The following is a 16,136-nucleotide window of genomic DNA, read 5'->3' as shown; positions in this document are numbered from 1 at the left end:
CCTATCAGCCCCACCCCTTCTCCCCATCTCCCATCAGCCCCACCCCCTCTCCCCATCACCTATCAGCCTCACCCCCACTCCCCATCTCCTATCAGCCCCACCACCTCTCCCCATCTCCTTTCAGCCTCACCCCCTTTCCCCATCTCCTATCAGCCCCACCCCTTCTCCCCATCTCCCATCAGCCCCACCCCCTCTCCCCATCACCTATCAGCCTCACCCCCACTCCCCATCTCCTATCAGCCCCACCACCTCTCCCCATCTCCTATCAGCCCCACCCCTTCTCCCCATCTCCTATCAGCCCCACCCCCTCTCCCCATCTCCTATCAGCCCCACCCCCTCTCCCCCTCTCCTATCAGCCGACCCCTTCTTCCCCCTCCCCTATCAGCCCCACCCCCTCTCCTATCAGCCCCACCCCCTCTCCTATCAGCTGACCCCCTCTCCCCATCTCCTATCAGCCCCACCCCCTCTCCCCCTCTCCTCTCCTATTTGCCTCACCCCCTCTCCCCATCCCCTCTCCCACATCTTCTATCAGCCTCACCCCCCTCTTCCCTGTCTTCTATCAGCCCCACCCCCTCTCCCCATCTCCTATCAGCCCCACCCCCTCTCCCCCTCCCCTATCAGCCCCACCCCCTCATCGCCTAAGGCTGGTGCTGGGACTGGGACTGGGACGAGGGGAGGGAGTGGAGATTATCCCCTGTGCTGGAGTATTAAGAAACGATTAGTGGAGATTAAAGGCCTGCCCCAGAGTCTGCACGACTCCAGGCAACAAGAATGGAGCTGGCTCAGCCAGAGAGAATCAATATCAATACGCCTCCTACTACTACTGTGTGTGTAGGTACTGTGTAGGTACTGTGTAGAACTGAGTACCAGCACACACAGCCAATGATGTCATATGTAATAAAATTATATGCTATTGATATTCCGAGGCTTGACTGCAGTGTATTGTCCTGAGTGGTATTCCCTTGGACAGAGTAGCTTAGTGCTGAAACATAACTGGGTCGGGTCGTGTTCAGTTGTCACGAAAAGGCAAAAAAACGGTCAGAAACAGAGTAAAACAGGGAGGTACTATCTGAATGCAATAAGAAATGCAAGTTTTTGCCTTCCGTTGCAAATCACTTTATTACGGTGTGTCCTTATGAAAAAGACCTTGGTTTCCGGGGGCATGTAGAGCAGTCGGGATTGGTGGACAGGTGATTTGTCACCACAGATGCCCCCTGCTCTTCAGCCTTTACAGGTCAGGTCACACACCTCACCGCATCACCGAGCCCCCCGACAGGCATCCGCATGGATCCATCTGCTGCCACCATTAGCTGATTACATCACCAGCACCCACCTCACTGACTGGCTTACCACAGAACCTTCCATCAGTCAGCCTGCCTTCATCAGACACTGGAGATGAAACAGTTAACATGAAGTCTGTGTCCTAAATGGCTCCCTATTATAGTGCATTACTTTTGACCAGGGCACATCCACTATAGGGAATAAGGTGCTGTTTGGGACGCAAGGTGCTGAGAGGTGTTAGGTGTATGTCAGGGCTCGTACACTGCTGCTCATGTTGAGTTACTATGCGCACTTAGTGGTTACTTCCTGCTACTTTGTTAATTCCAATTTGTAGTGGATACTTCATTCTATAAATCCCAAGAATATGTTTGGATGGACAAAACAACAAACAGGGATGGTAAGAATCAATCTCGACCCACAGAACCAAATCTGGGGTCTGCGCTGGCCGGCTATTCCATTAGAGTCCATTCATTTATGTAGCAGTCTGTCGTGAGAGACGAGGTAAGAACGAATGTGGCTATAAATTCCCTGTATAGGTGGATATTTTCGTGAGAGAGGGCAAGGCCTGTTTCCCAGGAAGCATTCAATGAGGCTTTTTTAATCTGGTGCTACAGGCTGATGCACACGTGTCACGCTCCTACCACCCCAGTGGCCAGCTGCCCTCCCACCCACATCATTTAGACATCCTCTCAAAATTGTCTCCTTAAAATGTCTCCTAAACAAGCGCTTCAATACAGAGAAGAGAGCAAAGCAGGAAACAACAGAACATGGTGTATCTTTCCATCCATGAGGTTGTAACCTGCTTCCTCTGCTGTAATCTGGGAGGCAGAATGGGATGTGTGTTGACGCCTGACGGATTAGGGCCCGAACCAACGTCTCTCTCTCTCCCACTCCGCAACAGAAGGACCCAGCTAGCAAATCCCAGGCTTTAACCACGGGGAGGGCTGCACAGTGCAATACAGCTTATGATGTAACCAGGACCCTGACCGTCCGTCACGACAGGCTCGGAGTGTGTGTGGCGGGTAGGGGGATGACAGTGGAGTGTATAGAGGTCATGGAGTTCTCATGGCAGGGTAACTACATCGATAAACCATGTAGAAGAAGAGGGGCATGGACCAACAAGTCCAACAACGACCAATATAGTGTATGATGTGAAGAACAATAGTAGGGATTTGGAAAAGGAAGTCTTTCACCTTAAGATTTCAATGATGACACTGGCTAGTGTGACCGGTGAACAGTAGTCACTTTATTGGGCGATCACATGGACTGCATGCTTGGTGTAATTCAGTCACCTAATGGATTTCCTAAATCATTCATTCTACGGAGAGGATTCTCTGTAGTGAGCTGAATTTATTCATATATCAGACCAGACCAATGCACACATATTCTGTACAAATACAAAAGTCATAGAATGCTCTGTGGTATACAGTACGGCCCCCCTCCATTTATAAAACGATTTAGAATACGTTCCTACCACTGACATCAAAAGGAACGTTTTTGTTAAAAAAAATACAAAAAGACTCAAGGGACAGCTACTCATGCATTGGAGAAACCAGTTGTGATATTCTCTGGAGTCAAAATGGCTGCCTAGACAGGTCATCAAAAAAATACCGTACTAATAAATCCTGAGTCTTCACAAATCCCAGTGTGTGTGTGTGGAGTGGACTACAGTACAATAAACCACACAACAACAGGTAACATATTTCAGAAGTAATGTTTCATTGGAATCATTCTAGGCAGTGAAGGTTCTTACAGTGGACAGTTGATAATTGGGATGCTTCGTAGACATCCAGGGTACAAGAAGAACATTGACTAATATAGCAGGGGGTGGAATTAGTGGAAAGGTTCCTGGGTTTCGGCACAACCTGATTGCATATGAAGTCCATGACAACAGAGCAGAGAGTGATTGTGATTTGGTAACCGCATTCTATAACAAACATGGAATAACACTCACATAGACACAGTACCAAAACGTCATTAATGGGACTGTGATATAGGTTCAGAATGAAAGGTGAATTGGTGGTGGTGGCGTCCCCCTTGGCTTTTTGGTTATTCTTTAAGTAAATGTTAAGGTGTGCAGAAATAAATACTAAATACTCTAACCCATGTCACACAATGCTCAACATCAAAGCTAAAAAAGGACATTCAAACAAAAAAACACATCTACTATATACACACACACACACACACACAGTAAACAATGCATTGATAAATCCGTCACTTTATATTCCCCTGCAGATGTACATAAAAAATATATATTTTTACATTGTACAGAGCGCAGCATGTGGAAACCATAGAGAATGATAGAGGCCTCTACTGGCCAAAAGGCTGTATTAGCATGGGCAGTGCCATTTAGGGCTTCCACCATTTTAATGTAGTCAACGGGGGGTGGAAACTTCCAACTTCATGGGCTGATCCTCCACTGACAGAGTAATGTCATAACGGGTTATCAGGAGGGATCAGTCAATCGTGAAGAGGAAAACGGACTAATTCAAAAATGGAGATGGCCTCAATGGCACTGCCCATGCTGTCAGATGCTATAATGGCACAGATACAAAGATGAGCCCTCTATCTATCTCTATGGTGAAAACGGACTATCCCTCCCTCAGCTCCCGGCGGCGGCCATTTTGGGACTTTGTTCCAGTGGAACACACCTGCCAAGGGAGGATTCAGTGTCACTGCTCCAGAGTCACTACCTCTACCGCCTGGCCGTCCAGTGTGACCGTGTTGTCGATGCGTGTGGCCACAGGCGCCATGGCCACTTGTACGGGCCGGTTCCCCTGGGCTAGGCTGGTAACCACCGTCTGGTACATGCTGACTGGGATCTGCACCAGGCCTGGAGAGAGAGACGGGGGGATACAGGCTTAGACATGTTTAAAGAGTATAAAGTAGCCTTTTCTTCTGTTCTCCATCTACCTAAATGTTTTTTATTCCATTTATTTCACATTTATTTAACCAGGCAGGCTAGTAGAGAACACCTTTATTTAACCAGGTAGGCCAGTTGAGAACACCTTTATTTAACCAGGTAGGCCAGTTGAGAACACCTTTATTTAACCAGGTAGGCCAGTTGAGAACAAGTTCTCATTTACAACTGCGACCCGGCCAAGAATAAAGCAAAGCAGTGTGACACAAACAACAGAGTTACACATGAAATAAACAAACATACAGTCAATAATACAGTAGAAAACGTCTATATACAGCATGTGCAAATGTAGTAAGATTAGGGAGGTAAGGCAAAAAATAGGCCATATTGGCAAAATAATTACAATTTAGCAATTAAACACTGGAGTGATAGATGTGCAGAAGATGAATGTGCAAGTAGAGATACTGGGGTGCAAAGGAGCAAAAAATAAATAACAATATGGGAATGAGGTAGTTGGGTGGGCTATTTACAGATGGGCTATGTACAGGTGCAGTGATCGGAAAGCTGCTCTGACAGCTGATGCTTAAAGTTAGTGAGGGAGATAGAAGACTCCAGCTTCAGCAATTTTTGCAATTCGTTCCAGTCATTAGCAGCGGCTTTGGTGACAAAACGGATGGCACTGTGATAGACTGCATTCAGTTTGCTGAGTAGAGTGTTGGAGGCCATTTTGTAAATGACATCGCCGAAGTCAAGGATCGGTAAGATAGTCAGTTTTACGAGGGTATGTTTGGCAGCATGAGTGAAGGATGCTTTGTTGCGAAATAGGAAGCAGATTCTAGATTTAATTTTGGATTGGAGATGCTTAATATGAGTCTGGAAGGAAAGTTTACAGTCTAACAAGACACCTAGGTATTTGTAGTTGTCCACATATTCTAAGTCAGAACCGTCCAGAGTAGTGATGCTAGGACGGGCAGGCGGGTGCGGGCAGCGATCGGTTGAAGAGCATGCATTTAGTTTTACTTGTATTTAAGAGCAGTTGGAGGCCACGAAAGGAGAGGTGTATGGTGTTGAAGTTCGTCTGGAGGTTTGTTAACACAGTGACCAAAAAAGGGCCTGATGTATACAGAATGGTGTCGTCTGCGTAGAGGTGGATCAGAGACTCACCAACAGCAAGAGCGACATTATTGATGTATACAGAGAAAAGAGTCGGCTCGAGAACTGAACCCTGTGGCACCCCCATAGAGACTGCCAGAGGTCCAGACAACAGGCCCTCCAATTTGACACACTGAACTATCAGAGAAGTAGTTGGTGAACCAGGCGAGGCAGTTATTTGAGAACCCAAGGCTGTTAAGTCTGCCGATTAGAATGTGGTGATTGACAGAGTCGAAAGCCTTGGCCAGGTCGATTAAGACGGCTGCACAGTATTGTCTTTTATCGATGGCGGTTATGATGTCGTTTAGGACCTTGAGCGTGGCTGAGGTGCACCCATAACAGGCTCTGAAACCAGATTGCATAGCGGAGAAGGTACGGTGGGATTCTAAATGGTTGGTGATCTGTTTGTTAACTTGGCTTTCGAAGACCTTAGAAAGGCAGGGTAGGATAGATGTAGGTCAGTAGCAGTTTGGGTCTAGAGTGTTTCCCCCTTTGAAGAGGGGGATGACCACTGCAGCTTTTCAATCTTTAGGGATCTCAGACGATACGAAAGAGGTTGTTTAATGCAGTACGCTCAACCAGCCTCACAACCGCAGACCACGTGTAGTAACCATGCCAGCCCAGGACCTCTACAATGTTTAATGTCGTTAATTGTAATTGTTTGAAAATGTATTTTTAGTTATGTGTCAGACCCCAAGGAAGACGAGCTGACATCATGGCGTCAACTAATGGGGATCCTAATAAACATTTATATTCCATATTTTCTGGTCTGATATGTAATTGTGAAGTGAAATATTAATTTCCCAGAATGAGAGGACAATCCATTTTTCTATGCTATTCTATATTTTGGCCACACATACAATGCAGTATTGACAAAGGGGCCGATGAAATGGACAAATGACGATTGGCCATTTTAGTTCTGCTGTGAAGTGCCTTGGTCCATGAGGGTCTTTAAGGTGGGGTTAGTGCCTGAGAGAGAGCCATGCTAGAGTCAAACCGCTTTAGGCAGCCATTTTAGAGAGGCTGCATTGCAGAACAATGGTCCAATTGAGCCTGACTGCCTCTCCTCCCTGCCCAGCTGTGTGTAAGTGTGTGTGTGTGAGAGAGACTATGCCTGGGGATTACTACTGCAGTCACGTGGGTCTCTGCCCAGCCCCACAAGCTGTCACAGGCTAGGGGAAGGAGGTCATAGCTGGGTATGGTGGCGGGCGGATGCTCGGGGTCATTCCACATTTCAGTGATACACCGGCATAATGATAACTAATGCTGGCATTTTGAAAATGATGCATAAATGTGATCAGCAATATGATAACCCACACCTCTTTACCTTATCCACTAGGTGAAGGATCCAGACCCCTCCTTTACAACATGTGATTAGTTTAAACACCACATTTTAGTGTTAAAATGTAACGTGAGAAACTCAATTTAAACAGTGTCTGTCTACAGACACATTAATAAAGTCTCAATTATGTTTCATTTATAAAATCACTAAATGTAATGCCAAGTAAATCCATTTGGTCGACTCGTATGATCAATCTGTGCGTATATGCTTTCTCTAAATGAAGCCCCAGGTCCCCCTCTGTAGTAGTCTAACAAGCCCCCTTGGTCCAGCTACGTGACAGAATCAAGTTGAGTTGATCGACTGGCTGTGATGATTGTATAGTAGCATGGGTTAAAATAGGGGGGGCAGTCTGGCATAGTAAGTTTACCATGTCTTGACTGATTTCAAGTCAATGCTAATATGGCACAATTTGCTAGCTAGCTGACCAACAACTAACAATGTATTTGAGACAAGCGCTCATTGTGCAAATGTAATTATGTTTTCAATAAACATTTGGAGACTAAATATAGTTTACATGTTGTCAATATGCAGTAGCCTGGCATTCAGAGAGAGAGAGAGAGAGAGAGAGAGAGAGAGAGAGAGAGAGAGAGAGAGAGAGAGAGAGAGAGAGAGAGAGCCCGGTGCTTACTGAGTCAAGTACCAGGCCAAGCCGCTCACACTTCACTTACTGTGACATTGAGGGCCATGGTCGACGAGTGTGTATGTGTGCTAGGGACAAAGCTAGCCAATCAGGCAGCACTTCAAACAGTGGCCCCTCCACTCCTCCATTACGGTGATTAGGTAAAGGTCAACAGGCTCAGGAGAGGAGCAGCACTGGGCCAACAGGTGAAGGGGCTGGTTGTTAGCTGAGTGGGGCCTGCTGCTAGCTAACAGACTAAAGGATGAGCTCCAAATGGCATTCTATTCCCTATACAGTGCACTACTTGTGACCGGTTTGGAAAAAAATAGTGAAGTATATTGGGGATAGGGTGCCATTTGTGATGCAGCCTAACATCAGAAGCTACAAGGGAGGGAGGTTTAGCGCTGTGGCTTCTACCAACTGGCTAAAACTACCATTGTAGAATGATGGGGCACGGAAGGGGCTCCAGCTATCCCACAATGCCTTTTCCTAGACTCAGGTTCCTCGGTTCTGCTGCCTCCCTCCCTGTCCATTCATGAAACAGAGTGGCTGGGTTTCCACTAGATAACACAGCCACAAAGTCAAAATGGGCTTTTTGGTCTTAAAGTTAGGGTTAGCAGTGTGGTTAAAGTTAGGTTTAAAATCAGATTTTAAGAGGATAAATTGTAGAAAGGGGCGGGGTTTTGCCATAATTACAACGTTGTGGCTGTGTTAACTAGTGACAACCCAACAGATGGGCGTCTTAAAAAGGGTTGCCATTTTGCAAATGACAGTATGATGCATGTCCAAATCGGAACATGTTTTTTGTCGGTCATACCGTCTGTCACTCCTGTGAAACATATCAAATCAAATTTATTTTATATAGCCCTTCGTACATCAGCTGATATCTCAAAGTGCTGTACAGAAACCCAGCCTAAAACCCCAAACAGCAAGCAATGCAGGTGTAGAACCACACCCAATAGGGACAGCTTTAACTTCACTTAGGAGAAAAGCATTAGATTCTCACTGCAATGCAATGCAGTGACTGTAAAATGATGGGCAGGCACATTGTGGGGGGGGGAGAAGGCTTCCTGATGTCCATTTCTTTAAATGTAGTTGTAATGCTTGCTAATCAGCTTTGGGTGTTTAAAGACACGCCTTTGCTAGTGGCCTTCTTCCCAATGCAGCCTGTGGGCAATGGTAGAGGAGGGGACAGTGTGTGTGTCACCATGAGGCCGGTTGCTGTCCGGTCCCAGGGCGCTGACAGCTGGCCCAGTGATTAGACTATAGACTGATAATGGAGTGGATCAAAGCCTCTTTAGCAAGAGCACTTCAGGGAGATGACAACGCCCCCGTGCCTGGGGGGGGGGGGGGGGGGGGGGGGGGGGGGTGTGTGTGTGTGTGGGAAGGGGGTAGGGATTGTCACCAGCAGGGGCATGGCCCACTGTAGGACAGGGGACTGACGTGAAGAGACAGGAAACCAGCCCTGAAGGCAGAGAGGGATTAGGTTGAGGGATGGGAGGTAGGTTGAGGGATGGGAGGTAAGTTGAGGGACGGGAGGTTGAGGGATGGGAGGTAGGTTGAGGGATGGGAGGTAGGTTGAGGGATGGGAGGTGCCAGTGTGAGTTCCCGAAAGCATTATTATTATTTTATGTCAGGGGTGCGTTGTCATGTCAGGGGTGCGTTGTCATGTCAGGGGTGCGTTGTCATGTCAGGGGTGCGTTGTCATGTCAGGGGAGCGTTGTAATGTCAGGGGAGCGTTGTAATGTCAGGGGTGCGTTGTAATGTCAGGGGAGCGTTGTAATGTCAGGGTTGCGTTGTAATGTCAGGGGTGCGTTGTAATGTCAGGGGAGCGTTGTCATGTCAGGGGAGCGTTGTCATGTCAGGGGTGCGTTGTCATGTCAGGGGTGCGTTGTCATGTCAGGGGAGCGTTGTCATGTCAGGGGAGCGTTGTCATGTCAGGGGAGCGTTGTAATGTCAGAGGTGCGTTGTCATGTCAGGGGAGCGTTGTCATGTCAGGGGAGCGTTGTCATGTCAGGGGAGCGTTGTCATGTCAGGGGAGCGTTGTAATGTCAGGGGAGCGTTGTAATGTCAGGGGAGCGTTGTAATGTCAGGGGAGCGTTGTAATGTCAGGGGAGCGTTGTAATGTCAGGGGAGCGTTGTAATGTCAGGGGAGCGTTGTAATGTCAGGGGAGCGTTGTAATGTCAGGGGAGCGTTGTAATGTCAGGGGAGCGTTGTCATGTCAGGGGAGCGTTGTCATGTCAGGGGAGCGTTGTCATGTCAGGGGAGCGTTGTCATGTCAGGGGAGCGTTGTAATGTCAGGGGAGAATGTCAGGGGAGCGTTGTAATGTCAGGGGAGAATGTCAGGGGAGCGTTGTAATGTCAGGGGAGAATGTCAGGGGAGCGTTGTAATGTCAGGGGAGCGTTGTAATGTCAGGGGAGCGTTGTAATGTCAGGGGAGCGTTGTAATGTCAGGGGAGCGTTGTAATGTCAGGGGAGCGTTGTAATGTCAGGGGAGCGTTGTAATGTCAGGGGAGCGTTGTAATGTCAGGGGAGCGTTGTAATGTCAGGGGAGCGTTGTAATGTCAGGGGAGCGTTGTAATGTCAGGGGAGCGTTGTAATGTCAGGGGAGCGTTGTAATGTCAGGGGAGCGTTGTCATGTCAGGGGAGCGTTGTCATGTCAGGGGAGCGTTGTCATGTCAGGGGAGCGTTGTCATGTCAGGGGAGCGTTGTCATGTCAGGGGAGCGTTGTAATGTCAGGGGAGCGTTGTAATGTCAGGGGAGCGTTGTAATGTCAGGGGAGCGTTGTAATGTCAGGGGAGCGTTGTAATGTCAGGGGAGCGTTGTAATGTCAGGGGAGCGTTGTAATGTCAGGGGAGCGTTGTAATGTCAGAGGAGCGTTGTAATGTCAGGGGAGCGTTGTAATGTCAGGGGAGCGTTGTAATGTCAGGGGAGCGTTGTAATGTCAGGGGAGCGTTGTAATGTCAGGGGAGCGTTGTAATGTCAGGGGAGCGTTGTAATGTCAGGGGAGCGTTGTAATGTCAGGGGAGCGTTGTCATGTCAGGGGAGCGTTGTCATGTCAGGGGAGCGTTGTCATGTCAGGGGAGCGTTGTCATGTCAGGGGAGCGTTGTAATGTCAGGGGAGCGTTGTAATGTCAGGGGAGCGTTGTAATGTCAGGGGAGCGTTGTAATGTCAGGGGAGCGTTGTAATGTCAGGGGAGCGTTGTAATGTCAGGGGAGCGTTGTAATGTCAGGGGAGCGTTGTAATGTCAGGGGAGCGTTGTAATGTCAGGGGAGCGTTGTTTGAATGGTATGAGGAGTGTCAGTAGAGTATTTCACATTGATTTATACAGGTGAGTCAATTACCTGACAATAGTTGTTGAGAGGTTGTGTGGTACGTACCGCTGCCATCTTGCACTCCAGTCAGTGCCCCTACAGCAGCCGCCGTTTCCCCAGCCAGAACGATTTGACCTCCTCCCTGTAGGGTGGCCTCAGCCAGCGTCGCCACTGCATGGGCCGCAGCCTCACTGCAACACAATCACACACACCTTAGAGATGGCAAGGAGGTGAGGCGTGGCTATGTGTCCCCCCTACGCATCCAAACAACGTTGACAGACTGGTGGACAATGACAATTATAGGAAGAGGGTACAACAACCCAAGCCCCAACAGTATGGTGGTACCAGAGGCCCAACATTAGCCTACAGTTGACTGTATGGTGGTGCCAGAGGCTCAACATTAGCCTACAGTTGACTGTATGGTGGTGCCAGAGGCTCAACATTAGCCTACAGTTGACTGTATGGTGATGCCAGAGGCCCAACATTAGTCTACAGTTGACTGTATGGTGGTGCCAGAGGCCCAACATTAGCCTACAGTTGACTGTATGGTGGTGCCAGAGGCCCAACATTAGCCTACAGTTGACTGTATGGTGGTGCCAGAGGCCCAACATTAGCCTACAGTTGACTGTATGGTGGTGCCAGAGGCCCAACATTAGCCTACAGTTGACTGTATGGTGGTACCAGAGGCCCAACATTAGCCTACAGTTGACTGTATGGTGGTGCCAGAGGCCCAACATTAGCCTACAGTTGACTGTATGGTGGTGCCAGAGGCCCAACATTAGCCTACAGTTGACTGTATGGTGGTACCAGAGGCCCAACATTAGCCTACAGTTGACTGTATGGTGGTGCCAGAGGCCCAACACTCTCACCCAAACACCCACTCCAACTCCCAACATCTGAAGGGGAGTAGGCAGCGCACCATTGCACATATTTGGCTCTGCATTGGGACACTTTATAACACTCTTTGACTTCTAATTCCTCTTCCAGCCAAACGACACAGGAAATATAATCAACACACAAGAGTTTCACCCACAACGATTCATAGAATGACTGTTTACAGCTCACATTTATAGAACATACTAAAGATCACACTGAAAATAATTGACATCCCATTTTCTACTATTCTGTCATAATGAGGACATCCACTAAGATAAAAGTAAGCTCTCTTTTTGAGAGAGAAAAAAAAACATTTCCCCTCCTCAGTGGGCACTGGGGGTCGGGAAACAGGGACGGAAGGTTCTGGCAAAGTGCCGCACTGCTCACATGAGGTAACCAGGAGGGATTAAGGGAGGGAAGGGGACTCCTGTAACAAGCCCCAATGGGAACTCCTAGACACTGGAGGAAATGACTCCAAACTACCGTAGAGTCGACGAGTGCACCGCCAGCATCTACCGTAGTGTCGAGGAGTGCACCGCCAGCATCTACCGTAGTGTCGAGGAGTGCACCGCCAGCATCTACCGTAGTGTCGAGGAGTGCACCGCCAGCATCTACCGTAGTGTCGACGAGTGCACCGTCAGCATCTACCGTAGTGTCGAGGAGTGCACCGCCAGCATCTACCGTAGTGTCGAGGAGTGCACCGCCAGCATCTACCGTAGTGTCGAGGAGTGCACCGCCAGCATCTACCGTAGTGTCGAGGAGTGCACCGTCAGCATCTACCGTAGTGTCGAGGAGTGCACCGCCAGCATCTACCGTAGTGTCGAGGAGTGCACCGCCAGCATCTACCGTAGTGTCGAGGAGTGCACCGTCAGCATCTACCGTAGTGTCGAGGAGTGCACCGTCAGCATCTACCGTAGTGTCGAGGAGTGCACCGCCAGCATCTACCGTAGTGTCGACGAGTGCACCGCCAGCATCTACCGTGGTGTCGATGAGTGCACCGTCAGCATCTACCGTAGTGTCGACGAGTGCACCGCCAGCATCTACCGTAGTGTCGACGAGTGCACCGCCAGCATCTTCACACTTAGTACACACAATAGGTTACAAAAAAGCAAATGACTTTAAACCAGTTTTTAGCAGTTTTACTGTTTAGCTCACAAACACCCGTTACCACACTTTTGTGAAAAACGCAATCTCATTCAGCAGTGGTTTCCTGAGTAATAAATGTAGTGGCTGATTAGGTTGGTTAGCAACCACTTAACACCCCCAGAAACCAGGCGAGGCAGTTGAGTACAAAGGTAACGGCTAATTAATTAACTAAAATTAAACACTGAAATGGGAGGAAAAAGCAGCTGACCCCATGTCCCTATGGGACCCTTAGTTTCCTGCTCCAACTGTCCCCTCTTTCTGACATCACAGGTGTTATAGAACTACCTATGCAATTAGAGACTATGGGAATAACACTCTTCAGCCTAGTTGCCTGCCCTCCCTTGTTACGGCCCAGACCCCAGGGCCTTGTGTCAGCGCTTGCTGATATGAATACACCTAGATGCACTTTATTCACGCTGTAAGATGCCTCATTGCTAATGTAAGCACTGTCCTTAAAGGCCCAATGCAGGTGTTTTTATCTCAATATCAAATCATTTCTGGGTAACAAATAAGTACCTTACATGATTGTTTTCAATTAAAATGGTTTAAACTAAAATAGCTTCTTAATAAAGGGCAATTTCTCAAGCAAGAACTTGGGGGAAAATGTTAATTCAGCTGTTATTGGCAGATGTTTGGAAGCCTCTTTCTTATTGGTCTAATTTACCGCATGGTGAAATTTCAGGCGGTGTTTTCAAACAGCTCTGACACTAAAATGGCATTATCATCATTTATACAATTTCAAAGTATTATTCCAACCTCAGTTTAAATACATAAAACACAGGAAATCACCAGTTTGACTGCCCTGGGCTGGGCCTTTAACCGTCCGTTTGACTGCCCCGGGCTGGGCCTTTAACCGTCCGTTTGACTGCCCCGGGCTGGGCCTTTAACCGTCCGTTTGACTGCCCCGGGCTGGGCCTTTAACCGTCAGTTTGACTGCCCCGGGCTGGGCCAAAATCAGCGTCTACGGGCAACTTCATCCTACTCCGTTATAAACAGAGAGGAGAGAGCATCTGGGCGGTGACCATACCTCAATCCCACTGCGGCATTCTGGGACAGCAGGATTCTGACTCCACACCCTTGTACCAGCATCCTGCATTAAGCTCACAGAGAGCCCCTCCCCCAAGCAGTGCAGCAGGAGATGTGTGCATTGTGCACATGGTTTACAGAATTACATTTCTCCCAATCTCAAAATGTTTCTGCAGGTTTCATTCAGTTTGGATGTTTTTAGATTGACACAGTGTGTTAGGTAATGACATTCTGTAACAACATTATACCATGGTTACAGAGTTTGTATTTTATTTAACATTTAAATATACAGTTTAGTCTCACTGACATCAAATCTATTTCACAAGAGAAACCTGTTAGAGATGGCAGCAGTCACTGATGACTGTCAGTAGCTCAAATGATCTTTACTCTCAGTATTCAGCTAATGGGTCCACAGGTCATGAGGGCATCATTCACCAACTAGCCTACAGTAGTCGAACCAATAGCAGTCCGCTGTGGAGCCTGGGGGAATTGAGATGGTTTATAACAGCGCCAGAGGCACAGCCCACGGGTCACCTGACCAACAGGGCTCTGCCTCGTCCTATCAGAAGGTCAGTATGAGGTTGTGCATTACGTCATGAAGCCAGGCCCAGTTGGTCACATTTTTGACTGCACTAGGCCTTTAAGTAAACATGGATGGGTCATCCAATGGCTGTGGTATCTGTGTGTTGTCATTATGAAGGCTGGTCCCCCAGACTAAGTACTCTCAATAGTCACCTACTCCCAGACTCAGTGCAGATACAGCATTTGGCCTGATTGTCCACAATGCTGTTGAGTTGTACATTTCCTTCACCTGGCTGGACGACCCTGCTTGTCCCTTTAGACCAACCCCCCAGAACACGCCCTACCTGTTAAGTGCCATGGTGACAGTGTGCCCTAATGAACACTCCCTACCTGTATAGTGCCATGGTGACAGTGTGCCCTAATGAACACTCCCTACCTGTATAGTGCCATGGTGACAGTGTGCCCTAATGAACACGCCCTACCCGTTAAGTGCCATGGTGACAGTGTGCCCTAATGAACACTCCCTACCCAATTAAATGCCATGGTGACGGTGTGCCCTAATGAACACTCCCTACCCAATTAAATGCCATGGTGACGGTGTGCCCTAATGAACACGCCCTACCCGTTAAGTGCCATGGTGACGGTGGCTCCCTGCTGCATCTCCTGGGAGGCGGCGACAGCGGCCTCAGCGAGGGACGCGACCGCCTGATTGGCCTCGGACGCCTGTGTGGTCTGTATGGTCATCTCCCCACCCTGCAGAGTCGCCCAGTTCTGCTCAACCTGGCCAGTAAGGAGGGATGGAGGGGGAAGGAGGAAGAAAGAGAGAGAGGGAGAGATGGAGGGGGAGAGAGGGAAATAGAAGGAAAAGGGTAAGAGAGAGGGAGAGAAAAAAGATGGTAAGAGGGGGAGAGAGGAGGGGGAGAGGGGGGTGAGAGCAAGTGAGAGATGGAGAGAGGAAGTCGTAAGAGAGATGGAGAGAGTAAGAGAGGGGGAAAGTGACAGAGAGAGGCAGAGTTAGGGTGTTTCTACACTACGACAAACAAAAACGAGTATGATTGTGATCCTTCGACAAACATTTGTCGTAGTCAATGAACATAAAATGTGAAGTAGATCTGCAGCTTACAATAAACTGTGGCGACACCTCCATCGGTAACGTGCGACACACCGACATATTCTGGTGAAGAGTAGAGAGAACTTGCTATTCAGCAATGATATTGAAACAGAGTATGAAGTTGCATCATTTCAGGGTTACAGAACAGGAAATATGACATGTTCCTCAGCAAGAGATCAAGGCACAGTGATACGACAATCCTACAAATACCAGATCATGCAAATGACAATAAAAATGTTGTTGTTCAACATATTCAGACAACGCATAAAACCTTTTTCTTTTGTTGATTAAAATTATTAAAAGCTGTTTTTTTTCTCCCCAATTTCATGAAATCCAATTGGTAGTTAATCTTGTCCCATCGCTGCCACTCCTCTATGGACCCTGGAGAGGCGAAGGTCGAGAGCCATGCGTCCTCCGAAACACGACCCCGCCAAGCCGCTCTGCTACTTGACACACTGCTCGCTTAACCCTGAAGCCAGCCACACCAAATGTGTCGGAGGAAACGCCGTACAGTTGGCGACTGAAGTCAGCATGCATGCGCCCGGCCTGCCACAAGGAGTCGCTAGTGCGCTATGGGACAAGGACATCCCAGCCGGCCAAACCCTCCCTTAACCCGGACAACGCTGGGCCAATTGTGTGCCGCCTCATGGTTCTCCTGGTCGCGGCCGGCTGCGACACAGCCCGGGTTCGAACCCGGGTCTGTAGGGACGCCTCTAGCAGTGCAATGCAGTGTTTTAAACCACTGCGCACTCGGGAGGCCGGAACGCATAAAAGTTTTGAGTAATATAAAATTGTGTTTAAAACCAAAGCCTTGTATTGATCATCTCTTGAAAATGAAATAAGACAATAAACCAATAGGATTATTTATCCATGCGTGCACAT

At 48.4% G+C, this 16,136-nt stretch overlaps 1 protein-coding gene across 9 annotated transcripts in view; it reads right to left on the bottom strand.

Annotated features, from left to right (window-relative positions):
- Positions 1-2,507: 2,507 nt before the first annotated feature.
- nrf1 (nuclear respiratory factor 1) overlaps positions 2,508-16,136 on the bottom strand; it is a 35,869-nt gene continuing 22,240 nt past the window's right edge. For 2 of the 9 annotated variants that reach the window (XM_036945084.1, XM_036945085.1), the window contains exons 10-13: positions 15,267-15,341; positions 14,766-14,923; positions 10,604-10,764; positions 2,508-4,117 (exon numbers count right to left, since the gene is read on the bottom strand). In XM_036945084.1, coding sequence (XP_036800979.1) covers positions 3,957-4,117; positions 10,604-10,764; positions 14,766-14,923; positions 15,267-15,341 — 555 coding nt within the window. In that variant the 3' untranslated portion in view covers positions 2,508-3,956. Of the gene's footprint in view, positions 4,118-10,603; positions 10,765-14,001; positions 14,102-14,765; positions 14,924-15,266; positions 15,342-16,136 lie in introns of those variants that run through there. The other 7 variants (XM_036945088.1, XM_036945091.1, XM_036945089.1 and 4 more) reach the window with 5 other exon arrangements.

This window comes from Oncorhynchus mykiss, chromosome 15 (assembly GCF_013265735.2).
Source record: "Oncorhynchus mykiss isolate Arlee chromosome 15, USDA_OmykA_1.1, whole genome shotgun sequence".
Lineage (NCBI taxonomy): Eukaryota > Metazoa > Chordata > Actinopteri > Salmoniformes > Salmonidae > Oncorhynchus > Oncorhynchus mykiss.
This window is presented reverse-complemented; position numbering and strand designations above follow the sequence as displayed.